General features: G+C 55.3%; 3 protein-coding genes across 7 annotated transcripts; 2 read left to right on the top strand and 1 right to left on the bottom strand.

Annotated features, from left to right (window-relative positions):
* The first annotated feature begins 225 nt into the window (after positions 1-225).
* Positions 226-10,042, top strand: plin6 (perilipin 6). 2 transcript variants are annotated; one of them, XM_061696480.1, is made up of 8 exons: positions 226-294; positions 2,954-2,996; positions 3,078-3,276; positions 4,300-4,382; positions 5,039-5,276; positions 6,456-6,637; positions 8,124-8,390; positions 8,837-10,041. In XM_061696480.1, the coding sequence occupies exons 1-8, from the start codon at positions 290-292 to the stop codon at positions 9,185-9,187; spliced, it is 1,368 nt and encodes a 455-aa protein (XP_061552464.1). In that variant the 5' UTR covers positions 226-289; the 3' UTR covers positions 9,188-10,041. The 2 variants fall into 2 exon arrangements, with proteins under 2 accessions (XP_061552464.1, XP_061552465.1); XM_061696481.1 differs by lacking the exon at positions 226-294 and adding an exon at positions 299-374 and having other exon boundaries at positions 8,837-10,042.
* Positions 10,043-10,312: 270 nt separating this feature from the next.
* On the bottom strand, positions 10,313-17,363 carry dcst2 (DC-STAMP domain containing 2). Of its 4 annotated transcripts, none has more exons than XM_061696474.1 (12): positions 17,096-17,363; positions 16,916-17,017; positions 16,493-16,687; positions 15,167-15,232; positions 14,888-15,101; positions 14,637-14,794; positions 14,348-14,512; positions 12,611-12,778; positions 12,446-12,546; positions 11,402-11,743; positions 11,147-11,240; positions 10,313-10,490 (listed from the first exon to the last, which is right to left on the bottom strand). In XM_061696474.1, the coding sequence occupies exons 1-12, from the start codon at positions 17,304-17,306 to the stop codon at positions 10,324-10,326; spliced, it is 1,983 nt and encodes a 660-aa protein (XP_061552458.1). In that variant the 5' UTR covers positions 17,307-17,363; the 3' UTR covers positions 10,313-10,323. The 4 variants fall into 4 exon arrangements, with proteins under 4 accessions (XP_061552458.1, XP_061552457.1, XP_061552460.1 ...); XM_061696475.1 differs by having other exon boundaries at positions 10,381-10,490; positions 11,402-11,499; positions 11,577-11,743; positions 16,916-17,363; XM_061696473.1 differs by having other exon boundaries at positions 16,916-17,363.
* Positions 17,364-19,541: 2,178 nt separating this feature from the next.
* dcst1 (DC-STAMP domain containing 1) lies at positions 19,542-25,875 on the top strand. The gene is made up of 17 exons (XM_061696861.1): positions 19,542-19,569; positions 19,662-19,787; positions 20,503-20,577; positions 20,652-20,786; positions 20,862-21,001; positions 22,213-22,393; positions 22,457-22,600; positions 22,693-22,814; positions 22,882-23,039; positions 23,114-23,213; positions 23,285-23,380; positions 23,455-23,581; positions 23,674-23,790; positions 23,862-24,004; positions 24,329-24,421; positions 24,534-25,575; positions 25,665-25,875. The coding sequence occupies exons 1-16, from the start codon at positions 19,542-19,544 to the stop codon at positions 24,606-24,608; spliced, it is 1,860 nt and encodes a 619-aa protein (XP_061552845.1). The 3' UTR covers positions 24,609-25,575; positions 25,665-25,875.
* Positions 25,876-25,955: the final 80 nt, after the last annotated feature.

The following is a 25,955-nucleotide window of genomic DNA, read 5'->3' as shown; positions in this document are numbered from 1 at the left end:
TTTCCTCAGCGGAAACAAGCTTCACTTCACTTTGAGGACTCACGCAGGAAGCGGGGAAGTTGTTGGGAACAGAAGCGGATGAGATGAGCGTTTGCGGGCTGGCAAGAAAGAATCGATTCATGCGGCGAGCCGCTGACGTCACGGCGCGTGGGGTCCGACCGCGTCGCAGAGGTCCTCCTTAAAAGCGCCTCTCGCGCATCGCCGGCACGTCACACCGCCGCCGCTTGTCTGCATCTCGAATCCGCTGCGCCCGCCGCCCGTGGTCCTCTTCGCCAGTGCAGCCTCTCCGATGGGGTGAGGCCTTCCATCTCGCTTTCTTTCTTGCTTGCCTTCTTGAGGACCGACCAATCGATCATCACCAACTTGAATTTCAGGTCAGACTGTCTCAGTGGCGTGCGAGGGGGGGCGGAGGGTGCACAGCCCCGTGCGTTCAACTCATCTGGGGGGCATCTAAACGGGTGTCGTGGGGCGTCAACAGCCGTCTCCTCCTTATACAAGCGTTGTCAAGAGGCGCCAGCTAACTTGGCCCCCCCCGTTCCGCCCCTCCTTTTCGAGGGGCATAAAAAAAACAACAACAACACTCTACTGTCTACTTTTGAATTGTGATGTATTCCTCTTGATTTATTTCCTTTTATTGACTTTTTTTTACTCTTTAGCTCAACAGCACGCAGAGATAGTCGTTAACATATGCGGCTCTCACTTTTGGGGTTCCGGGTTCAAATCCCGTCTGGAGCTCGCACGATCTCCTCCCCGTGCCCGCGTAGCTTTTCTCCGAAAAACAAATTAGTACGTGAGCTTAATTGAAGACAAACAAATTGTCCTCAGGCGTGCGCGTGAACGATCGTTTGTCCGTATGTGCCCTGCGAGTGGCCGGCGACCGGTCCGGGGCGTGGCACGCCTCTCGCCCAAATTCAGCTGCGATCGTCTCCAGGTGCCCTCACGAGAACAACAACGGAAGGATGGACTTTTGGGGGGCCGACACGGCGAGGCGCGGCGCCGTTCCTTTGGCGTTTGAGCACGTTCGTAGGCAGCCAGGGGGCCGTCTTTTCTTTCTTCTTTTGTTCTGCACTTGTTCTAGCTGTTTTACTTGGTTTATTCATTTATTTCGTGTACCTAACCTTTACGAATTCCGGTAAGAACAAAATGTCGTTTGTCACGCCAACTTGGCTGCAGACAGCAGAGCAAAATAAAAGTAAATACAAATACATACACAATAAAGTGTACATCGTGATGTAGTTACATAAAAGGCATTACATTTAGGTAGGTGGTAAAGAAAAGGTTCAAAAGAGGCTCCGAACAGTTCCAGCAATGGTGCACGGTTCCCCCGACTAACTTTTGAAACGGTGATATTGGGACGACTGAGGTGACTTTGATTATTTGTTGCAGAGTGTTCCAATCATTTGCGGCGCAAAATAGAAAAGAAAATCGAACCGGGGGGGTTCATAAAAGTGCTGGAAGGGAGAGCGCGGGCGGTGGCATGCACGGTGAGCAGCGAGCCGAGACGATGGCTTCAAAGTGTCTGCTCAGTTCATCGCGGAACTTTCGGGTCCCATTTTTGGACTGAGAGCGGACGGAAATGAGGTCGTCTCCGACGGGCAAATAGGATTCTCCTTTGAGACGGAAATCGAGATATTCACTAGCAAAATCACCGAGCTGCCTCCCACATCGTGAAGGTGCCGCCCTCGACCGCTCGCCCGTCAACGTCGACGCCAGCAAAGACGTCATCGCCGGCCACCGCGTGACGGCGCCGCCGCGGGCCACCGGCGAGCTCGAAAGAGTCGTTTGTGCGCGCGTGAGCGTCCGCCAAAGAGGACGATTTCCACGGCGGTTTGACGGCGGAACATTGACGTGTCGTGCCAAAAGCAGCTGACCGCCCCACGGCGCCGCCGCGCAGACGTAGGAGTCAAGGCCGAGGATCGATTGTCGCCCTCCGCCGTCTTGGCAGAAACGCCGGGAAACCCCAGCGTCACATGCGATCCGGTGATGAACCCGCCGATAGGGTCGTAGCCGCTCCTGCTGTTTTGCACCTCCGACCTCTTTCCGAACTTTGCTGCACGTGAACCACAAACGATCTTTCTTCAGTTCGTCCCCTCGCAATCGGAGTGTCCCCGATTGCCGTTGAAGGAACCTGTGTTTTAAAATCCCCTAACTTCCGTGGTTCCAAGCGTGTTCGTTTTCGTGAACGAACGTCGTTCACAACAATGTATCAAAAGCAACCAATTTATTCCTGACAGAGGAGTCTATACATTTTGCAGAGCTCTGGGTTCGTAACTACCCTAACTTATTCTTAGCAGATACAGTCGTAGAACCAAACTATCTGACTCTCCCCCAGACTTGTACAATGTTTCAAACAGGCCGGTGTGGAATCGCTGTCGTCCGATTGGTCCGTAATCTGACGTCATCGTTGTTCGGCCAAATGATGACTATCTGATCTGGGTCCAGACGTCGCCTGCCGATGTCTCCTGCATTCGATGTTTATAGTGGCTCCCCGCAGTTCCTTTCTTCTTTGCCATCTGTCTCCAAATACCCCCGGATGGGGGCCACATACCCGCCGCTGGGGGCCTTCCTGCAGTATACTCCTATACTCCAATACACATTCTCTTCCAAACTAGTTAGAATTACATATTAGAATATAAAGTATTCTATATTCCCTTCACCGTGAACCCGTGAATAACGAAATAGACCGATGGCGGAAAAGCACTACGACTGTATTCGATAAATATCGAGTGTGAAGTGCTCGCCCCGTACTTGGCGCAGTTGCACGCATGCCGTTATGTTGCCTTTTTGTTTGGAGTATTGATGGTTTGTGTAATTGCACCGATGCGGTGGTGGCGCCACATAAAGGGGGATTCAATCCCTCCTGAATGTCAGATTGAACTGATTCGCAACCTCAAGTCTTCTGGAAATCAAATGTACCGACTTCCTTCCTCGCTCTGTGTTTGTGTGCTCTCAGATTTGGGGAAAGAGACGACATGTCTGCTCGTCACGGTCACGAGGTGAGGCGGGGGGCGGGGCCCGGGAGTGTCGGTCGGGGCCTCACCTGTCAGCCGCAAAAACCTTCTTTCACGTGTGTTCAGATGAGTGCGGCGCTAAGGGTGTCGCACCTTCCCCTGGTCCGCTCGGCGCTGCAGTCGCTGACCTCGGTGTACTCGGAGGCCAAAAGTCGCTACCCGCTGCTGGGCCTGGTGGGAGGCGTGGCCGAGGCGGGGGTCCGGAACGCCTCCGTGGCGGCCTTGAGCAGCGCCGAGCCCCTCGCGCAGACCCTCGGGCCTCAGAGTGCGTACCAGGCTCGTGTCTCAGCTGATGCTAAATCACGCAAAATACGACTACATTTGAGCTAATGCTAATTGCTAAATGCCCCAGGTAACGCTAACGACATCCCTGATCGCTAAATCATTGAACAAACATGAAGACGAGCCCCAATGCTAAATCCCTGACAATTTACTAACGCTCACAAAGCGACTGCCAACACCGCCGCACACCCGTTGCCACATCGCCAAGGTAATGCTAACGACATCCGTGCGTCGTCCGCTTTCCTCCCACATTCCCAAAACGTGCACGCGAGGTTAACTGAAGACTCTAAATTGTCCGTAAGCGTGCATGTGAGTGCGAATGAATGCGTGTGTATTTGTTGCCCTGCGATTGGCTGGCCACCAGTTCAGGGTGTCCCCCGCCAGCGACCCTCGTGAGGATGCATGGATGGATGTTATTTCGATTTAATCTTTATATTTTTCAGAATAGGCACAAAGCAACGACGGAAGATTCAGCTCCCGTTAGATCGCAACTTGCATGTCACTCTTCAATACTCGATGCCCGCATTACCTTCGCTGATATTTCACCTTCGATTGTGCCGATAGAGCGACAAATGGGACGGGAGCCTAGGCAAATCCACGTCACGACTTGTCCACCGTCGGAAACGGAATGATTAACACTTCCTGTATTGCGCGAATACGAGTCAGGTCGGGCGGCCGGATTTGGGTCCCATCGGTCGGTCACGGCGCTTTGGTCAGGCAAATCGCGGTTCGACGGAATCTTTGGGAATGACGCGTCTTTCTCAGCCACTCGTCTAGGAAGCGTTCAAAGTTTCTGCCGACCAATTTCACGCACACAATTCGGTCACGCTCTTCACTGGCCAACTGTCGTATTGCTAAATCCTTGAGCTAACGCTAACACTCCTGCCCCACAGCGACTGCTACTGCTGTTTAGCGACTCTCGCATGTGAGCTAAGGTGTCATCGTGGGGTTATCTTGTGCTTCTTCCTGCGTTTGCGTGACACACTTCCTGTTTTGTGGTCTTCAGTCGAGGTGGCCAACAGTTTTGCTCTGGCGGGTCTGGACCAGCTGGAAAGGACCTTCCCCATCCTCAACCAGTCCACCGACGAGGTTGGAATCTTGTTTCTCGGTGTTGTCCCGTCCTGTGCGCGACTCTTTGGCAGCGGCGGCGAGCGTTGACTAATTCGCCACGCCCTAATCCCTCGGTCGCGATTAGGGAATGAGCGAATGATTCCGAACGCAGCGACACGCTCAGGCCACATCAACTGGAGAGCTGAACGTATTTTGCCGAACAAAGAAGGACTCTGGGGCCTTTCCTACCGATCGTCTGTGGATTTGATTCGTGATTGATTTGTGATTAGGAATATGCACCATATTCAACATATCGGCCCAAAAAGCATCCATGTGCATGTGCCGGCGTTAGCTCAGTGGCCACATTTTATCCGTTGTCCTACGGTATCGTAAAACACACATAAAGGCAATATATACCGCTACGGAGATCGGTCCCGGTCTACACACCCTGACCCAACCAAATAACAAGCGGAGGAAAAAGCTTTTTCAATTGCGCGTATCTGCGCACTGCGACGCGCCGAGTCAAGCGCGGCCGTAACAGTTCGGAGGCCCTGAATAGGCGGCCGGCGGGACCACCCCGATAGAGGGGATACCCTGTCCTCGATATGGCCGAGTCGCCATAGACTCTTGTCAATAGGGAGCGCCCCCGCGTCGGTAGGCGTGCGTCGCCGTTGGTAACGCTGCGTCCCGCGCAGGTGGCGGCTCACCTGAAGGACGCCTTCTTCCTGACTCTGGACGACATGCAGCTGTGGGTGGCGGACGGGCTGGACGGAGCCCTGGACCAGATGGAGCGTCTGTCTCACGCCGCCTGGGCGGCGGCGAGGCAGCTGCAGGACTCGCAGGTGGGACGCGCCGCCTCGTCGGGTCTGGACGACGTGCTGGGCCGCCTGGAGAACGCCGGCGCCTACTACATGCCGCTACCGCCCACGCTCCGTGAGTGACGACGCTTGCCGCGTTTCGAGCTCCACGTTTCGGTCCGACTCGGCCCGTGATGTTCGCGACGCCTTTCGTGGCGAGCGTAGGCCTCGGAGATTTCTTTCCAGCGCATATAAAAAGTCGACACACCCTCGTTCAACTGTCAGGTTGTTGTGATCTGAAGATTACAAAACTTTTTTCACCATGAATGTGACCGATAAACTGTACAATGCGGCAATTTGCAGAAGAAACCTTTCTCGAGGGTAAGTCAAAATAAGCAACTGAAAACTGTGGTTGCACAAGGGTGCACACCCTCTTCGCAACAATTAACCAATCACGTTCAGACTCTTCAAATGTTTTTACCTTTTCACGTTCAAAATAATGAATTCCATCCAAAATCTTTTCAAATTGTTAAATGGGAGTCAGCACACGTTTAAAGTGCCTCTGACTAACCCCAAATAAAGTTCGGATGTTCTAGTAGGCTTTTTATGCTTTCTAACAGAAGAGTTTGTGTTCGTGTTCAGAGACGTTTTACATCCACTTGATCTTACTTTAACAGGAGTCACACAAGGAAACAAAGTTGCAATTCCCACTGATTTCCTCCGGGGGAGGGATGGTGAATTGGCGATAGCTGACAAAGATTTGTGACAACGGTTCTCCAGATACAGAAAATCCGATTCGAATATCTATGGCACGTAAATCGTGTCATGAAATAACATGAAAAAAAATCGAGAGTAGAATGCCAAACATGCTACTTCCCGTCTCACGAGCCAAAATGATCATTTTCGAGACGACACTCAAATGTACTGTACCGCTGGTTTGGATTTACAACAGAGTCGATTCGTCGAAAGCTGCTACTGACACTTGCATTTCCTCCACACAAAGCAGATGATTTGCGTTCTTTTCGATGAAAAATACAGCAAAATAAAATACAAGCAGCTGGAAGTGCTAACGACACACCCCGGCTAACTAGCGTCAGCCGCGTTGCTTCGTTGCTTCGTTGCTTCGCCCGAGTCCGGACGCACTGCGATGACGAGGGCGAGGGGATTTGCATCTGGGCTCTCTCGCCGTTGGCCGGGTGCTGCGCTTCGCGCACGTACCCGCAAAGAGCCCCCCTGTGAAAATGTCGAGGTTGTTTTGGGGAAAGGAACTTTTCGGTCATTACGGGCCTTGACGCGTGTCGTGTGGCACGTCGAGGTCGCGAGTGGGAGACGAGGGTTCGGGAGTACGAGGACGAAGACGACGACGACGAGCCCGGCGCGTGGACGCGGGTCCGCGGCCTCCTCCTCAGCATCGGCCTGCAGCTTTACCGCCGCGCGGTCGAGGTCCGAGAACAGCTGGAGGACGCGTCCGGAACCCTGGGGGATGCCGTCCAAGCGGTACGTGCTACGCTAATGCTAATGCCGGGCTCACGCTGGCGACGCGACCTTGACAGATGTGTTGAATTTGTGCCGTTCGCCCAAAGTACCCCGAATTTCACTCTGCCGTATTGTACAGTGTAGGAACATCCAGTAGTAATAGGCAGTGTTGAGGACATGACTTTGGAAGTTTCCCTGTTGAAAATGGAAAGTAGGAGTGCGACTCGTTCAAGGTAAAACGTTTCTTCATTTTGAATGAATGCCTCAACAGGACCCTTGGAGGATTCCCACAAAAAGTGAATTCAAACCATAGATCGTTATTTTGCGCAAATATGAAACTCATAACAAAACATGATGAAATGTAAATAGGTCCCAAGAATGTCTGTCGTTTATATTTATATGTTTTAACTATACGTGTGCAGCATGTTGAAAACTAATTTCGACAATATGTAATCATTAATAATATATCATATCGTACCGAGAATTTCGTTTCACATGCCAACCCAGATCAATAAGTGCCAACTAAGAAAGATGAAAGTGTTTCTTTTTGCGTTCAAAAGGGCAACTATGAGCCGAACCTTTTCAAAATCCCGGACAAAGTCATAGATTTCACCACAAGGCGGCGCTATTCGGAAAGGTACGTCACGTTGGAGACTAGCTCGGGCAGAATGGCGCACGACCAGAAAGAGCCAATCACAAAGGGCCAATCGCGAGGGTCGCCGATCGCAAGCGGAGGTGATGTGGAAACAAATGTTTCAATTGTAACTAAATTGAATGACACATTTTCTCCCGTTCGCGTCGTGAATTACCATGACATCGATGTTCTCGTTGAATTGCATCATCTCATCACGTGTGTCACGTGTGATTACGTACACGAGCGAGAACCTCATCGAATAGAATGTTTCACGCTTGAATTGACGGACGGACCGAATCTGCTCGCTTTCTCCGGAGCCGTGGTCAGAAGAAAAGACATTCGGCAAAGCGCCTGCACCCAAAAACGGAGAACGTGAGCACAAAACGCAGATAGCTGTACTTTCGCTGCGAGCGAACCCAAAAGCGGAAAAAAGGACAGTCGGCGACTCCCGTTGCCGCACGTCGAGCGCGGCAACGGGAAACCGCGACCCTCTAATCGAGCTTCGAGGCGGAGGTGGGACCGAGTCACAAGTCCGTCTCGAGTCTTTGCCCTCAAGTCCCGGGTCCTTGCGAAGTCTGAAGCTCGGCTGTCCAGTCGCGAGTCCTGTTTCAATGTCTGGGACTTGGGACTTGACTCGGGACTGGAGGGCAAAGACGTGAGACTTGCAAAGCAACGACTTGGTCCCCCCTCTGCTTTGAGGCTCCACTCTACTGTATCTCGTATCATATTCCTTTCATTGAACGACCAAAACGCGGCGTGGTCGCCAAGGGTGAAGCGTGCTGCCGCCAAAAGCGAGGAAACGGGGGACAATCGAGGCGAGACTGCGGACATTCGGAGCGGTCGCCTCGCCCCATTCACTGTCGCCCCCCGCAGGTGGGGCCGGGGGCCGTCCTGGATCTGCTGGCGCGGCTGCTGCGGTCCCTGCAGAGGCTGCTGGTGGCGCTGGTGTACCGCGCAGAGAGCCTGAGGGAGCTGAGCCTGGGCCGCCTTCGGGATCAAGCCCTCGCGCTGGCGGAGCTCCGTCCCGCTCGGGACATCCGAGAGCTCCCGTTTCAGGTCCGGCGGCTCCTCGGGGATCTTCGGGAGCTCTCCGAGATCCTCGTGCAACTCGTCGTCAACGCCACGCCGCTCTACAACGCGGTGAGTGCGCTTTCGGGATAGGCCGCACTCACATCGGCGGGTTGCGGGCGCTTCGGATGGATTCAGATGAAGCATGTTTGACGTGGAGTGTTTGCGTTTTACACGCTCAAATCCTATTCTGCCATGTTTGAAGCACGCTTCTGTTCTCTTTCACCGCGCTTCACCCCTTTCGATAAGCTCGGCTCATCTTTATTTGACTGATTACCGCATAGTTGCCGGTGGCGGTGACAGAGTCTTACGAATCGATTTCGGAAATGTTTAGGTTTGATTGCAGCATACGTAAAAAAAAAAAGCGTAGGAGACACGTTTAAGGTGTTCACGATCTTTCGGCCAAGCTCGGCGAGACGAAGCGAGGCCTTCGGCTTTTTTCTTTGTGTTCCCGCTGACGCTAAGCGAATGCTAAGTAAACCGTCGTCCACCTCCCTCTTCTGTGTTTCGCGGGTCAGCTCCGGCAGCCGTCCGACAAAGAGGTGGAGGACTTCCTGAACCGGGAGGACTTCCGCTCGTCCCGCCGCGGCTCGGCTAACAGCCTCTTCCTGAAGGCCATGGACGGACGTCCTCGCCGGCGCAAGAGTCTCTTCTCCAGGGCCGTCCGCGGCCCGGGCCCCGACCCCGCCGCCTCGGGCCGCCGCTCCAGCCTGAAGCAGGACTCGGAGGCGGACGGCGCCCGACGCCGCCCGTCCGCCACCGAGCTCATCCTCACGCCGCTCAAGCAGTTAGTTTCGCAGAGCCAAAAGGCTTTCGAGTACCTCAACCCCAACTCCGCAGAAAAGTCCATCGACAGCGCCGCCGACTGACCGACGAGCCCCCGCCCCCGCCCCCGCCCCCGCTCCAGCTCCCGCTCCCGACAGATTAGGTAACTCCCAGTTGATGTCGGTCAGCGCGTTCGCCTTCTCCAACGGAACGGTCGCAAAACGACCTTAAGCTCAGCGCTCGCTCTCACTCTACGCACGCAGCACTTCCGCGTTTGGGGTTAGGGGGTGTGCCGACGTTCGGTCGCCGGGCGAACACGTCGAACCTGACGACGTGCGAAACATTTTGAAACTAAAAGCGATGTTGGCGGGCGACTCTTTAAAAAGTCATCACCTTTGATGAAATTTCAACCTTGAAAAGTATCAGCATCGAACGACTGAATATAGCCGTGCCAAATGACACAAGCCCACGTCATCGCGCATTTCCACAATGAGGTTTCTTTTTCTGTCAGACGGCGTGAAAACGAGGCAAAGCGGAAACCGCTACGCCTCCTCGCCGGAAAGGCTCCACGCGTTGCCGTGCGCACGGTCCGCTCCGCTTCCCCGGACTCTCTTCTCGACCGCCGTCACGCCACTCCACGCGTTGAGAATTCCGCTCCCTTCGGCTCTCGCTCGACCGCACGTGCCGCCTGCGAGGCGAGGCCGGCTTCCGAAGCCTCGGAATTCTGAGCGGTTGCGGCTAAGCGGCCAACGGCGAACGCTAACGGCTACGCTGAAAGGAACGACGACGCCTGCTATCTGCTAACTTGTAAACCGGTCACGTGACAGGTGGCCGAGGTCATAGGTCGCGGGGGCGTGCGTGTCGGCGATGTCCTCCAATAAAGCTTGCAGTACCTTCATCGTGTGACCGCTCATCTTCCTCCCGTGCGTTTGCATGTTCCGGCGTGTTCGGAGCCCATTTCAGGCCCGCGCTCGAATTGGGTTCGAGACGTGTTCGAAGCAGCACGGCTCGCGCCCGTTTCAGGTATCGGACGTGTGTTTCGGGCGTGCTTGAAGGGGATTGCAGGTGTGATTGGGAAGGCTTTTCAGCAGGTTTCAGGCGTACTCGAAGCGGAACGGACGTTTCGTGCATTTGTGAGCTTGCTGAAATGCTTTTCAGACATGAACCCACGGCGTTTGCGTTGCGAGCAGGTCACGTGTCAAAGGAAGGAGACAAAGGGTTACTCTGTATTCAAATGACTTTATTTGACATCGCCGATGAGGTCAGAGTTCGTCAGCGTGGCCGCTGCCGATGTCCTGAAGGAAGGAGGCGGCGGAGGAGAAAAGGCTTTGCGACCGGGACGCCGCCGACGGCGGCTCAGGGCGCTCCTCCTCCTACGCGTCCTCCGAGTCGTCCTCGCTCGAGTCGCTGCCGCGGGCGCACACACAGGAACGCAACAAGGCTCAAACCACTTTCAGCATTTTGCAATCTCCTTTTGGGGGCTTCTTCGTCTTCATTTTCAGTGCTTTTCTCCCATTTGGATTCATTTGAACGTTTTTCCAACTTTTCTCACTCTACATTTTGATTTTGCCAGTTTCCTCCTTTTTTGTGTTGATCTCTAGTTGAATGCTTTTTTTCTCAATTTGAATGTTTTGATGCGTTTTAGCAGTTTTCTGTTCCAGCACTTTTCTCATTTTGAGTGTTTTTCTCATTTGGTGCCGTTTTCGCGTTTTGACAGTTTGACCTGTTTTTGTTGTTTCAAGCGTTTTCCTCATTTTTAGCATTTTTTTCCAAATAGTTTCCTCTCCTTTTCAATTTGTCTTGTTTTTTTCTTCTCATCTTATGTTTCTCAGTCCTTCTCATAGTTTGTGTTTTTCTCAATTGTACCAGTTTGTCTTACTTTTTTGTGCTGTTGTCACGTTTTTCTCATTTTGGAATTTTTCAAATTGCAGCGTTTTTTCATTCTCTGTTTCTCCCGCTTTTAGTGTTTTCTCAATTTGGTATTTTTCGCGGTTTGTGTGTTTTTGGCCCTTCTCTGCCGTATTTTCGGGGTTTTCTCGCAGCGGTCGTCGCGCGCGACTCACGCTTCCTCCTGGCTGTCTTCCTGGTAGGTCGCCGGCCGCGCGCAGACGCCACACTTCCTCCCCGCGCCGCTGAAACAGGCCTTACAAAACACGCCTGCGAACACAAACGACCGGAAACTGAAAGCAGGTGGTTACCATGGTTACTAGCCAACACGACACCGTTAGCGACATGGCGCGACCCGACCGCGCCGACACGCAGCCGCGGCGCGCGGCCGACCTCCCGCTCAATCGTGACGTAGCGACCGCTCTATCTACCTGGACACCGCGGGACGTCGCAGACGAAGGCGGCAGACCGCGCCCCCTCGCCGCAGGCCACGCAAATGTCAGACCGGTAAGCTCCTCCCCCTGGTAGCCTGACGGACACACGCGTTGACAAGTCGGTCGACAGCTCAAGTGCTCATCGGTTCGCGCGGGCATTTGACTGACGCACCGTCGCAACAGAGCCCCGAGATGGCCGAGACCGGCTCCGGCTCCGGCTCCGGCTCCGGCTCCGGCTCCGGCTCCTCCCGCCGGTCTCCTGGCCGCCGCCCTCACCAGCGCTCTTCCCGTCGCCCGCCGCTCGTCCAGGATCTGTTGCCGAAGGAAGCGGATACGCGCCTGATGGTGTGGGGAGGAAAACAGGAAGCCGACGTCAGGCCCGTTTCCATTCCATTTCTCAGTAACAGTAAAGACATTAAGATGCATTTGTGTTCGTTTTCACGGAAAAGGCATCCCGTTAGCCTCATAGCGTAATTGCCGAAGTCGGGAAAATCTTCAAACATTTTCGGGGAACAAGAAAAAGCACAATAAATTCAACGAGCAAGAAAAGTCCAGTTGACGCAATTCAACCTTTGCGGAGGACAGAAAGATTGTCCTTTCCTATCCACGGCGTGACAGGCAATTATGCTATTAGGCTAACAAGATTAAGCAACAGGAGGGAAAAAAACATCTGATATATGCAAAAATATCACGAGCATCTTCACAAAACATCAAACTTCATTCGGGACACTTAACGGTAAAGACATTTTGGCAGTCAAAGTTTGAAAAATATGACTTCCTTGTCATTTGTATTCTTAGAAACAATGAGGACCTTTTGATGTTTAACAACTGCCAATAATTCAAACACTCATATCAACCAAATTCCTTCATTTTCAAAAGGAAATTCAGTGTCTTTACCGTTAGTGATCAAACCCGTTAAGTCCTTTGCCATCAGCAAGAGGATCGGCCGGAAGGGAACTGGGGCGGGGTCAGCGCATCCTACTTGTTTGCGTCGCCTTCCGGCGCGTCACGCAAATGACACGTTCTTTTGCGCGCGTTTACCCTTTCGGTCTCGGGGTGGAAGTAGGCGCAGATGAGGCGTCGCGATCGCTGCACCGCCCCTCCGGCGAGCGTCACCAGCAGGGCCACGCCCAACAGGAAGCCTGAGCGCAGAGCGGGCGGGTCAGAAGCCGACTTCCTGGCCCGCCGGCGCCGGCGGCGGCGCACCTAAGGCGAAGTAGGCGGCGTAGTCGGGTTCCGACGGCGTCAGCAGGCACTTCTCGCTGATGACCGTGACGTTTCCCGTCTGCAGGACGTTGAAGGACGCCGCCAGGTCGCGCATCATGTCGGCCATGTAGCCCGAGCCGTTCACCCGGATCGACACCGTCACCGGAGCTGCGGGCGAGCTCGCACGGTCAAGTTAGTTAGCGAGCTAAGCTAAGCTAATGTAGCGCCGAACAGAAAAGGTACAAACTTAACGGGAGAAGATGACCATCTTGGAGAGTGCGTGAAATGCCGCTCGCGCCGTAACTCCGACAACTGCGTCCCTCTCAGTACCCTAACCTCCCCTCTCTTCTCTCTGCCACCACTCTCGTCTTTCCCGCTCGCTCCACTGTTACGTTCGCGAAAGTTTCGTTCAGAAAAACGAATCTTTTTTCGTTGAGAAAAAACGATCGAACCCCCGGCCCCGTCTGCGTGGAGTTTGCATGTTCTCCCCGTGCCCGCGTGGCTTTTCTCCGGGCACTCCGGTTTCCTCCCACATCCCAAAAACACGCATGAATCGGAGACTCTAAATTGCCCGTAGGCGTGACTGTTGAGTGCGAGTGCGAAGGGTTGTTTGTTTCTATGTGCCCTGCGATTGGCTGGCAAGCGGTGGAGGGTGTACCCCGCCTTGAAAATTATGCCGACTGTTATTCGTGTTCACTATTTAGGAAAACTTGAGATAAATATTTGCATAATAATGTGGAGCACAGTGTAGTAACGCACAGTGACTAATGCCTGGATCAGACTACAAGACTCATTTGGTCTTTCCCGATTGCACTGCGTCAAACCGCTGCCATCAAATCTTGCCGTATCTCAATCACACAGTGGCAACAATACAGGACGTGTATTCCGATCCACCGCATCCCGTCTTTTACGAACACCGGACTTTATCTCGTTAAATCGAACGCTGACTGGGAGGGGGAACTCGAAAATGTGTCACCGGTCAACGCGACTGGATACAGCCATGACCATGGCGACAACAACCTGTTGCCAAACAATGGATTGCCACGACAATGTTGGGGGGGGAAAGAGGCGAACAAAACGTGCGGTGTCACAGGAATGCTCGGGAGAGGACGTTTTGGGCTGTTCATTCAAGGATCGCTTGAGTTATGTTCACTTACTTCTAATACGATACGGCTCGCAAGCGGGCAGCAAAACGTCATGCGGCCCAGCAAGGTAGTGCTATCACTAACGTTTGGACGTAAACGTGCCGGCGCTCTGTTGAATTATGCTCCGAAGCTTCGGTCAACATCGGTTTGTGCGCGTGAATAAATGTCGACAACGGCGCCCTAGTATGTTGGCACCGGCAAGCAAGGGAGGCGATGCGCCGGTCACGAGACGCAATCCTATTGGTCGACGTCAAGGTGCGCTGTCGGAGAGTTGTCGTTTAAATGTCACGCGACACAGAAGATAACCAAAATATCAAACACGCTAGACTTTTCATTTCGGCGTCGCGGGGCCAAATCGTCGGTCATAGATTATGTCACACGACGAGAACGTTTGACGTGATCGACAAAGTATGTCGGGCCCGATGTGGAGATCAGCGCTCTGAGCCCCCTCCGCAGTACATGAGCGGCGCTCCGTTCCCCCCTCCCCCTCCCCCTCCGGCGCTGATGAGCGGTCATTATCGGGTAATGTGTTAACTAGCGTGACTGGTCTATGTGCAGCATACAGTACATGTCCACGTATAAATGTGGTCACCTCTGGCCACGACGCCCCCCTGGACCTGCCGGTGCACCTGATCCAGAAGCCAAAAGACCAGGAAGTCCAGAGCCACCAGAACAGCCGACATCAGCGCATGCCTGGACACCCAGGCCGCGCCCACCAGCGCCGCCCGACACTCGCCGCTCGTGAGCCGCAGAGACACTGAAACAGGAAGCGACGGCAGTGAGCGACACGCAGGACGTGACGGACGGGAAGTGTGGGCCACAGCGAGTGACGATCAGGAAGCGACGGGCGGGCTTCTGCGCAATCAGCGATGTGTACTCACGCGGCCTAATGTACAGCTGTGACTCTCTGCGCGTGATCGGCAGGACGGAAGCTCCGCCCTCTGAAGTCACCTGACGGTCCAGCGCTACGAACTGAGCGCTGATGTAAACGTTGTCGTAATTCAAGCACGTCAAGTACCTGTGCTGGTACCGCGCTGCCCTGCGCGTGCGCGCACAAACACGCACAAACAATTACAGACACGCGCGTAGCACGGCCCGGGGGTGTGGCAGGCGCAGAAGGGGTCGAGGTCACCTGATCAGGGAGCAGGCGAGAAGCACGAGCCCCGCCCACACGAGCGGTCCTCTGAGCTCAGCGAAGACTCCGAAGTCCCGGGTCAGCAGGTCCAGGATTTCCTGACCGGACTCCGGCAGCGAGCGACTCACGTCGGCGTCCGCCTCCGAGGCGGCCGACACCGACAGGTCGAAGTCGAACTGGCTCCGCAATCGGCGGAAGGCGGAGATAGCGGCTAAACGTGAGGGGGAGTCGTCAGGGACGGGGCCGGGACGTGGGCTCAAAGACAGACGGACTTACGTTCGGCCAGATGCTTCCGTAGTTGGTTGGAGACGTACTCCGGGATGGCGCAAAATAGTACGGGCGCTAAAAGACAACAAACCAAACGCACGTGTTAACACTGGGACAAATCATTGCGCACTGGATTGTTCTGATCAAGTTTTGGTTTTGGTTCTCCGCTCTTTTTCCTTTCTCTTGTCTGTCCCTTGGAAGGAAGTTGGGAAGTTAGGTGTTCCGTTTTTTGTCTTTGTCTTCCCCCCGTTTCACACACGTTTTTTTGTAAATCAGCTAACGAACTGATGGTGAGCTGTTCGACTTGTGGAGGCTTCCACTGTTTGTGTCCTGCTACTTGCTGACGACTGCACATTGATTGCTGGTACGCGGTCGGACGTGCAGGGAACTGCAGACCTGTTTTTCATGGGATGCGTAGACTTTGGTCTCCCAATAAGACTGAAATGATACACCGACCTGCACCTGCTTCCCCTTATCCCGAGCCCATCGTTACATTCAATGGACAGAAGCTGACGGTGGCGGAGAAGTTTGTTTCTCTTGACAACCCTACGTCACGCTCCGTTACCATCGACGAGGTCGTCGTCCACGGGATAGCCGAGGCTAGTCCGGCCAAGTGTGAGAGTCGAGAGGATTCAGCCTGCGGACACAGCTCGAGGTTTACTGTGCAGTTGTCCTAGCTTCACTACTGTACGCCTGTGAAACATAGACGGTTTGCAGTCGGCAAGCCGAGGAGCTGAACTCTTTCCGCGAAGTGACTCAGAAACTTGCTGCGCATTAAATGGCAAAATGACTCCAGAGGGCAGAAATGGAGGGCATTTACGCTGCGCTGAAGCGCTTACAACTCAGGTGGGCAGACCGGAGACTGCCGAAGAGACAGTTTTACAGCGAGTCGCAAACCATATCCCTGAAGACCTCCTCGAAGTAGCGTAGAATCAATGACAAGTCCCGGGAGGACACAGCACAAGATCGTTCTGCCCGGCTCTGGCTTGTCTGGCTACAAAGCGACAGCAACAGCGTAAACGGACAAAAGCAAATGTCACCTGTGCCTGGCGGACCTGCAGCCATTCAGTGTCCTCAGGGTGAGGGTTGGGCTCGACGACTTCGGACACACAACGAGCAGACAAGAAGTCGTGGTCGTTTTCGCCAGCGAAGGACGAGCATCATCAGGTAGGTAGGCGGGTAGGCGGGTACGTAGGGAGGGAGGGTTCTTTTGTTTTCCTGATCCCACTGTTTTGGGGAGTTTGGCTTTTTGATCCTTCTGTGGCGCACCCTTGTCCGTCCCCGCCCCTTCGCAACTACAACCGAGACGCTCCAGCAGGAGGTCGGCGAACGCACCTTTGGACAGCTCACAGAGGTACGTGAAGTCCCTGACGATGTCGCACAGAAAGTCAAAGTCGCCCAGCTGAGCGGCGCAGTCGGCTCGGGCCCGGCCGAAGACGGCGCGGCACTTCCTGTACGACGAACCCAGTTTGTCGTCGCACACGTCCTTGATGTCCGCCAGGAAGTGAAGAACGTTCCTCAGAGTGCGAGCTGGGGGACGCAAAGAGACGACCTGAGGACACGCGACAGACACCTCGCACGCACGATCACACGTACCGCACGTGCGCTTGCACACGCGGGTGTACACGTACGTACACACTGATACGAATGAAGGTAAACGTGGACACACGTGGTCACATATTTATGCACACAAAAGCACAAATAAACAACAAACGCAAACCATCGCACGCGCGCACAGCATGACGACGCGTTCCTTACCAACGTGGCGGACGGCGTCGCTCAGCGAGCCAATCAGCTTGTTGATTCTGGTCGCCGTGGCGGCGGCGTTCCTGCCGATCTGGCGGATGTGATCCAGCGCGGCTGCGAGGCCGCACACGCAAACGCGCACGGTGTTGCTACGCTGGAGCGCGATGCCGTTGCGGAGCGGGTGCGTCTTACCCAGGAGGGGCGTGGCCGCATTCCTCATCAGCTGTCGCGTTTGATTGGCCGCCGCCTCGGCGCCGCAGAGCAGGCTGGCGGCGGCTCGTTCGGCATTCTCCAGCGTGTTGGCCACCGGACCCGAAACCAGCACCGACGCGCTCACCAACAACAGGAAGTTGCGCCCGTGAGCTAAGAACACACGCGCGCGCGCGCACAGACAGACACACATTCACAGTCACACAAATATGAGCACACGCACATGCTCACTCCCACACACGTCCAAACTCACACGATCATACCCACATCGTCAACCTCCTATACATTATTACACACACACCGCAGGAGGCCCCGCCCCTCCGGATACCGACCCGAGCAGAGCGCCGGCATCATGATGACGACAGCGGCGCGCGCGCGTGCGGACGCGCCCATCCCGAAGGCCGCCACGGCCGCCACAGCGAGCGTGCCGTACACGCACGTCCACAGCGGCGCCCCCTTGAGGACGATCGCGGTCGCGCCGTAGAACGACGCTAGCGTCAGCCCCGCCCAGAAGGCCAGCAGGCTCCGCCCCGCCGCGCCCAGCTCGCCTCGCCACGTCCGCCGGCGCCGGAAGCCCGACGAAGTCGATGGCGGCCTTTGGAGGGAAAAACAAGTCAAAACACCGGCGTCTGAAATCAAGGCAAAACGCGGTTCATCCGTTCCGGCCTCCCCAAAAAGCCGAGCCGGGAAAACATTGGGCCATGTGTAATATCTTACACAATGCACAAAACAATCATTCAGTCATGACACAATTATAGACCATTTTTTAATTGAATGGAAATTGTGCTGTCTGGTACGGCGGGCGACCGGTCAGCACATCCGCCTTACAGTTCTGAGGAGCGGGGTTCAAATCCCGGCCCCGCCCGTGTGGAGTTTGCATGTTCTCGCCGCGCCTGCGTGGCTTTTCTCCGGGCGCTCCGGTTTCCTCCCACGTCCCAAAAACACGCGTGCTCGGTTGATTGAATACTCTAAATTGCCCGTAGGTGTGAACGGTTGTTTGTTTGTATGCGTGTGCCCTGCGATTGGCTGGCGAGCGGTTCGGGGTGTACCCCGCCTCTCGCCCGCAGATAGCTGCGATGAGGACGGAGCGGGACAGAAAATGGATGGATGGATGGAAATTGTGCTGCTCCTTCTGCTCTATGCCCCTTGGCCACCGGGGGCAGTCCAGATGCATGACACGGCTAAATAAATTGTGCGCGTGCAGATGACAACAGATGCGATGAATCGTACTCGAGCCCCGCATCGGAACTGCGCAAGGCTTCGGGCTCCGACCCGTTTTGCATTTTCCGACCGATACGTCGCACCTGTCGTCATCTGCAGGCTTGCGATGCACAATTTCGTTTTTCTTCTCCTGTACGCATACGCAGAGGGAGAAGAGTCACCGCGACTCTCAGTGACTCGGTCGGCTGCAACGATATCGGGCATTCTTCGCGGAGGATCAAGACTACACGCCTGTGAGGAAGTACTGTTACATTGTCTTTCTACGTGTCGCCGGGCCATTTGCGTTGCTTAAGGTTTGTGAACTCGCCACTGTCGACGCTAACTTTAGCATGTCAACGGCGCTTTCCGCGATGTCGATCACGAGGCAAAGCGACGTGCTCGTCGAGGAACGTGTCGATGTTTTCGTTTTCGCTTCCGTTTTCAAGTAAAGTTCCGCTGAGAGAGGGAATCTTCTTGAAGACGATTTGTCGAAACGCCGCTTGTCGTCAAGTGAGTTGAGTTGGTTCGTATTTAAAAAAAAAACATTTCAAAACGGGTTACCAAATTTAAGTCAAAGCACAAATCGTCCACACGACGGCTCGTATCTCGAAAAACGTAAGTCGGACTCGACACGTGAAGTTGGTCCTTGTACTGCTTTTATTTTCATCCTGTTTACGTTTGGGCAGCCGAACTTCGAGTGAGCTTGCCCACCTGCCCATTGAAAAAGTTCGTTTGCCCCCACAACAACGAGCGAGACGCGATGGCGCCGTGACGTCATCGTCCCGTTTGGATTTGACTGCGCCGCATCGAATGTCATATCGCTGGATCAGTTGTATCGCTGAATAAAGACTCCTTTGGATTTGAGTCCATTTACCTTCCGGGACGTCGCCATGGTGACCAGTTGATTCCATTTGCGGCCATCGCGCGACTGAAGCTTGTCGACGAACGACGAAATCAAAAACATCGTCATAGTTGAAGCTCGTCGAAAGAGCAAAAGAGCAAACCCGAGGCGTGCGTGGCGTGCGTGGCGCGCGTCCGCCTCGAAGACGTCACGCCCCGCGACGTGCTCATCAGCGCTTGTGACGTCACCGAGGAGCCCGTTTCCGAGGCAGTCTTGCAGCGGACTCGCCAGCGGCCACAAGAGAGGGAAATCGTGATTGTTTTTATGAATGATAATTGCGGTTATTAATAATACTTGTGATTATCATTGCTGATCGGCCCGAGCATTATGACACGGGACGAGCAGCCTCGCAGCAGTGAGTCGTTTTGATTCTTTCATTTGCTCCTGATTATGATTGCGATCGTGATGTGATGTGACGCCCCCTGGTGGCGGCGACGCGTTTCTCAGCTGTGGAGCAGCTGATCAGGCGCTTCCTCCCACGTGGCAGCCATCGCTTCCTCATCAGCCAATCAGAAGAGGTGCAGCTCGCGCACCTCATCCTGCGAGGTGTGTTCGGAGCGCTGAGCGGCGCAGGTAAGAAAAGAAAAGATCCCAAAGTCCTTCACACCTCCGGACTTGGACCTGGACTTACCAGAAGCCCCCGCTCGGGGGATTTCTTTGCTCAAATCTCAGTCAGCTCCAACGGAGCCGAGGCGCCCAAAGAACATTGCGTCCCCTCCCCGCCTCTTTGCTCGTGCGGCCAGATTTGCCTTTCCCAAATAACAGTACGGACACGTTAGCCACCGGTTTTCACGTGCACCTCGAACCTCGGTCTGCGAATGTAGACGTTAGCTAACGTCAGCCAGCCGCCGTATTTTTTCACGCTAACGCTCGAGAGGTCGGAGGCGACTCCTTCCCGCACGCGAGCGGCCCGGATGAGTTTCCGGCTCTCCCTTAGACGTAGGGTGGGAAGCTCGCTCGCCCGCGTGAGCCCACCGCCTCCGATAAGCAGAAGAAACCGGATGGATGGAAATCAATTCCGCGAATACATCAGTGCAGACGACACGGTGTCGGCTTGTACGTGCGTGCGTGGCCCCTCTGACGAGCCCCCCCAGTAAAATTGTCACAGACCCGCGAGGACCTGCTGTAGACCACAACTCGCATCCAGATGCTCACACACACTAACGCGCTTTATTCGAGTTGGTCAAAACAAGCCACATGTTGCGAGGCGGAGGTACAAATCAGCTGGTAAGTCGAGGGACCGACCGGAGGGCGGCGATGTCACGTGGCCTGTTTGTCGTGTGACCAGTCATGTTCCTGGCCGTGGCGCCGGGGATCCCGCTGAACTTTGACCTCAAGCTGGCCACAGGATGCGCGTTTACCGGTGAGGAACATGACGACGGCGCCGTCGCGCCACCCGCAGGATGCGCGCGTGACTGTTGCTGTGGGCGTGTCCAGGGGCGTGTGCGGTGGGCGGGGCCGTGTCGTCGGCCTTCAGGTGCGCCGTCCTGTTGATGTTTCCCAGCATGCTCGGCTCCCGCGGACGCGCCTTCCTCGTGCTGCTCGTCCTCTCGGCGCTCTACGCAGGTCAAAGCGACACACGCGCACGCGCGGCCAGCCGACCTCCTACGGCGCGCGATTGACGGATGTCCGCTGGTCGATCGGCAGGTCCCGTGTCCAACATCCGGCGGAACGTGGAGACGGCCGCCGCGTCGCTGTCTTGCAATCTGGACCTTCAAGTCCGCAACGCCAAGTTGCTGTGGAGAGACGCGGTCACGCCCTTCCTCAAGGTGGCGCAGGAAGTCGTGGTGAGGCCCGCGGGAAGTTGAAATGTTCGTTCGGCCAACGAGACGGGATCGTTTTTCACAGAACAAATGTGGGAAGACGAGCCGCACATTGCGCTCGGGTACGAGTTCGAGTCTCGCGACTTGACGATCAAAAGTAGTCATCCGAATTACTTTCAGTGAAAGAAGAGTCAACTTTGCATTTTTCAATCGAAGCGTGGCCGTCAGACAGATCTCGAATCTCGAATTCGGGTATTTCCCAACAATAGCGCTTGAACCGAAACGATAATCAAGCACATTCGTTCAGATAAAAAGAAACCTTGCTTTTGCGTGTGCCGTCATGTGACTGTTTGGCTCCCTTTGATCGGTCGAAGGGAGCCGTGTTCAAATCCGGCCCGCGCGGCTTTTCTCCGGTTTATTTCCCACATCCCCCAAAAAACACGTGCGCTCGGTGGATCGAAGGCTCTAAATTGCCCGTCGGTGTGAATGTGAGTGCCAGTGGTCGGTTGTTTCTATATGCCCTGCGATTGGCCGGCGACCAGTTCGGGGTCTACCCCGCCTTTCGCCCAGAGTCGGCCGAGATCGGCTCCGGCACGCCCGCGGCCTCAGTGAGGACGTTTTTCTGAAACGCTGTGCTACGTTTGACGCTCGCCTTCCAAAAAGCTCGACGTTCATCTCGTCAGTACGAAGAATGTTCTCCCAAAAGTCTTGGGAATCTTCCAGATGGTTTTTTTTGGGGGCAAAAGTAAGACGAGCCTTTATGTTCCTTTTTGGTCAGCAGTGGTTTTGGCCTTGGAGCTCTGCCGCGGACGCCATTTTTGCCCCGCGGTCTTCCGCCTTATCGTCGCGTCACGAACTCCGACCTTAACCGAGGCAGTTCTTTGCAAGTTGTCCTGAGTTCCTTCGTCGCCGTTCTCTCGGCCTAATCTTTGGTTCGCCCCGCTTCCCCGTTTTCTCCATGTGAGGTTAATGGCTCTCCCTATGGCTCGCTGGACTCGCAAAGCCTTTTGTAACCCTTTCCGGACTGATAGATGTCAGTTACTTGATTTCTCGACCGTTTTGGAATCGACGATTTCTCGACCTCCCCCCGCTCCAAAAGTAGTTCCGCCGCCGTCGCTCGTCAGCCTAGCGTACACGGGAAGTCCGCGAACCTTTTTTCCGTGTCGGTCACGTGACGTTCCGCGTACGGCGGATGCAGCGCCGCGGAGTCGATCGGCGGTCGTGCTTGTGTCCAGGAGGGGGAAGCGGAATTCGAGGAGGACGCGCGCGGCGCCAACGAGGCCTTCGCCGCCATCCGAGACGAAGTGCTCGGTCGCCACGGATACGGGCGGCTGCGAGACAACCGCGAGGGGCTCGACACCAACGAGACACGCACGCAGGAACGCTTCGCCTACGTGACGGAGATGCAGTGCGACCGTGAGCCTTCCTCTTCGTCATCATCACCACCTTTGTCATCTTCGTCACCCTCGGCTCGCGCAGGAGCGGTCGACCAGAGCGTCGGGCGGTGCGCCGAGTGGTTCGCCGACAAGTGGAAGGCGTGTCTGGAGGCGATCCCGGTGCCCGTCATCAACCACATCCTGTGCGTGCCCATGAAGTTCCACTTCCTGTGCGACATCGTGCGAGGTCAGCAACACGTCGGCGCGCCCGTCCTTCGTCATAGTTCTCGTCGTCGTCACGCTCACCGACGATGGCGACCGCGACGGTGTTGTGCGCAGTGATGACGGGCTGGTGCAAGCGGCACATTCCCGTGGAGAAAAACTTTGGTCAGCTGTTCGACCGTCTCAACGGTTCGGTCGACCTCCTCAGCAGAGAGTTCGCCGGCGAGCTCGTCGTCAAGGTGACGAGCCGTCGCGCGTCCCGTCGCACGACGGCGTGTTCACACGTCGCGTGTCGTCCCCCCGCAGGAGCGTCAGCGGCAGGCGGCGCTGGACGGCGAGCTCGCGGACGGCGACTTCACGCGCGGCATCCAAACTTCTTTTCGCCAGCTGGAAGCTCGCACGCGGCAGCTGCTCGACATCCTGCAGCTCCTCGTATCCTTCGCCTTCATGTCCTTGTTCAGCCAGTAAGCCCCGCCCACCCACCGACTCACGCACGCACGCACGCACGCACGCTTCTCAGCCGCACGTCTGTGTTCAGGTCTCTCGGTTACGTGCGACGATTCCGAGGAGACATTTACTTCGATAACGTCTACATCACAAAATACTTCGGCATCATCGACCGGCGCAGGAGGTCACAGGTAACATCTTCATCGTCCTCATCTTCGTCCGCCTCATCATCACCTTCGTGTGTCTGTGTGTGCGCGTTCAGGGGAAACGTTCTTTGTTGCCCCTCACTCCGTCTGAGAGAGGAAAGTTTGTGGACCCCTGGAGCCCCAGAATTCACCCTGAAGAAGTCAAACAAGTGGTGGGGTCGCCTCCTCCACGCACACACACACGTACCCGTGTAGCAATTGTGTGCGTGTGTGTGTGTGTGTGCAGGTTTCAAGTGTGTTTCAGGTGTTGTCAGCGCTCCTCCTGGCGGCCGTCCTGCTGACGGTGGACGTGTCGGTGTTTCGTGTTCTTGACGTGGTCAGCAAACACACACGCACCGTCTTCAACTTCACCAGTAAGAAATGCTCACACGCGCGCACCCCGCCTGCGGCGTCACTCGTAACACAGCGCGCGCACACATCCTACATCCTTTGGCTGCTTTTCCAGGCAGCCAGCAGGTCGCCATCGAAGTGGAGGGAGACTCGATGATGGCCCGCCTCCTGCGGAGGACGCTTTCCGCCTTCAACGCGTCCTCGAGCGTCCGCATCGTCTCCGACAACCGGCGTAGGTGCGGGTCCGAGGGTCACGGCCGCCGCCGTCGGGTCGCCGCGTCAACTTGTCCCCCCGCCCCGCAGGGTGCGTGGCCACGCCCTCCGCGCTGGCCGGCTCGGCGTACGTCAGCGTGACCTGGTGCCTCCTGCTGGCGGCGCTCTTCAGCTGCCTTCAGGTTTACGCCAACCGCCTTCGCAGAGTCACCGCCGCCTTCTTCCATCCGCGGGTAAAACACGCTTTTTGCTTAGCGCGCTAATGCTTGTAGCGCTTGACATTGTGACTCTTGGTAAAGCGCTTGTTGCACTCGCATCCGGCGGGAGGCGTCGCGACGAATCGACGACTCATCGATCGTCAAGTTAATCCGCCGCGATTTTGATCTTTGATTCACGGTGACTTGAGAGCAGTCATTCTCAACCGGAACTGGTATCGTGACTTTTGTTCGTTTGCCAAGTTCCCGCACGGAACGCAGCAGGAAAGCGACAAGAACAATTGCATATTTTGTACATTCCACGCGTCATGATTTGTGTCGTTTTGTCTTTTTGTCTTCCAGAGGGAGAAAACCAGAATCTTGTTCTTGTACAATCTCAGCCTGCACAGAAGAATGTTGCGCAGGCCCACGCGCACGGGACACGCACACACAAACGTACGCAAACGCATTCGACGTTCCGCACTGCATCGCATCGAAAACAAAACCAAACAAGCGGACAGCGAGTTCTCACAAAAATGTCTGCGCGCGCGCGCGCGTGTGTCCGCAGGTGTTGGCGTGTTTGTCCGGACTGTGTCGGAGGCGACGGGCGGCGGCGGGGGAGGCCGAGCTTCAAAGTGTTTAGGGAGCGCTGACGGGAATGTTCCGCCGTATTAAACTGATTTCAAATGTCAAAGGTCAAATGTCATGCCCGCACACTGGCACTCCACGCTCGCCCGTGACGTCACGGAGCCCTTTTTGCTCTCGGCACACGTGGGGCACGCGGGTCGAAAGTGGTCAAAGTCCAACAAGCGAAAGTTAGTTTGTTGTGCTCTGACACCACTGAAAGAAAGAAAATAGAAGGAAAAGGCCAATCACGCGGCGGGGACGACCGATCTCCGTCGGCTGATGGAAAGCGCACGCGCGCCGCCGCGTCCTCACGGGAACCGCTTACGCCCTCCTTTTCTCTCGCGCTGCGGCCCGGGAGAGGTCGGGCCATCCCGTCTGACTTTGGCCGCCGGGCGCGCTACACCCAGGACCGGTCGCCATCCCGTGTCAAGAGACGAGCTCGCACTCGCGCTGCGACCAATTAGAGGCGTGGCCGTTTACGAAATTACGAGACGAGAGCGAGCAGACGGGTACGCGAGCTCCCTCCAGTGCTACGCTAAAGACGGGCTACCTAAGCACACGTTGGTTGTATTTCACTTTCAAGTTTGTTTTTCAACATTTATTTGATGTGCCTGACAATTGAATCATTTAGGTCGCATTTTTATATTTACGATATTGAAAAGCAGCGTGCCGGCACCGGTCAGCACATCCGCCTCGCTGTTCTGGGGACCGGGGTTCGAATCCCGGCCTCTGCACGTTCTCCCCGCGCCTGCGTGGCTTTTCTCCGGGCGCTCCGCTTTCCTCCCACGTCCCCAAAATTGCCCGTCGGTGTGAATGTGAGTGCGGATGGTTGTTTGTTTCCATGTGCCCTGCGATTGGCCGGCGACCGGTTCAGGGTGTGCCCCGCCTCCCGCCCGAAGATAGCTGGGTTAGGCTGCGGCAGCCCGCGGTACAGAAAATGGCCGGATGGATGAAACGCAGTGTAAATGATCAGAGTGCATCACGTAAGTAGTTTACAACAATGCCAATATACTTTTTCGGAATGTCTCGCTTTTGGGTGAACACTTTGGCCTACTATGCTCCTGTACTTCAGTGTTGGTCATTATGGTCGAACTTGGTGAAAAACGTCGAGAACCTCCGATTTAGCGTGTTAAATGGGGCTAACGTGCGAGCACGGGACAACGTCCTAACCACACGCGGGAAGATTTGAACCCTGAACCTCAACCCTGTGGGGCAGATAAGCTAACCACTCGTCCCCAGTGTCAAGCGGAATGAAAGTTTCGTTGTTTTTTTTGGTTTCCATTTTTTCACAGCGTCACAAACATTTCAAAGTCAAAAGAAAAAAACAAGTTGAAAAGGGTGCTTTTATTTTGAAGCCCCGTTC

The sequence above is a fragment of the Phycodurus eques genome, chromosome 14 (genome assembly GCF_024500275.1).
Source record: "Phycodurus eques isolate BA_2022a chromosome 14, UOR_Pequ_1.1, whole genome shotgun sequence".
NCBI lineage: Eukaryota > Metazoa > Chordata > Actinopteri > Syngnathiformes > Syngnathidae > Phycodurus > Phycodurus eques.
Note: the sequence above shows the minus strand (reverse complement) of the source record. Positions and strands in the feature narration are given on the sequence as shown.

What these genes read in the sequence shown, in the direction of transcription:
- plin6 (XM_061696480.1), top strand. An exon ending in CTGCTCGTCACGGTCACGAG is followed by an intron (nt 2,997 to 3,077) that starts GTGAGGCGGGGG and finishes ACGTGTGTTCAG; the next exon opens with ATGAGTGCGGCGCTAAGGGT. An exon ending in CCACGCCGCTCTACAACGCG is followed by an intron (nt 8,391 to 8,836) that starts GTGAGTGCGCTT and finishes TTCGCGGGTCAG; the next exon opens with CTCCGGCAGCCGTCCGACAA.
- dcst2 (XM_061696473.1), bottom strand. Translation starts at nt 17,306, where the DNA reads ATGTGTGTCTGTCTGTGCGCGCGCGCGCGTGTGTTCTTAGCTCACGGG. An exon ending in CGCCGCCTACTTCGCCTTAG is followed by an intron (nt 12,547 to 12,610) that starts GTGCGCCGCCGC and finishes CTCTGCGCTCAG; the next exon opens with GCTTCCTGTTGGGCGTGGCC. An exon ending in TCCACCCCGAGACCGAAAGG is followed by an intron (nt 11,744 to 12,445) that starts GTAAACGCGCGC and finishes CCACACCATCAG; the next exon opens with GCGCGTATCCGCTTCCTTCG.
- dcst1 (XM_061696861.1), top strand. Translation starts at nt 19,542, where the DNA reads ATGACACGGGACGAGCAGCCTCGCAGCA. An exon ending in CGGAGCGCTGAGCGGCGCAG is followed by an intron (nt 19,788 to 20,502) that starts GTAAGAAAAGAA and finishes TCGTGTGACCAG; the next exon opens with TCATGTTCCTGGCCGTGGCG. An exon ending in CCGCCTTCTTCCATCCGCGG is followed by an intron (nt 24,005 to 24,328) that starts GTAAAACACGCT and finishes TTTGTCTTCCAG; the next exon opens with AGGGAGAAAACCAGAATCTT.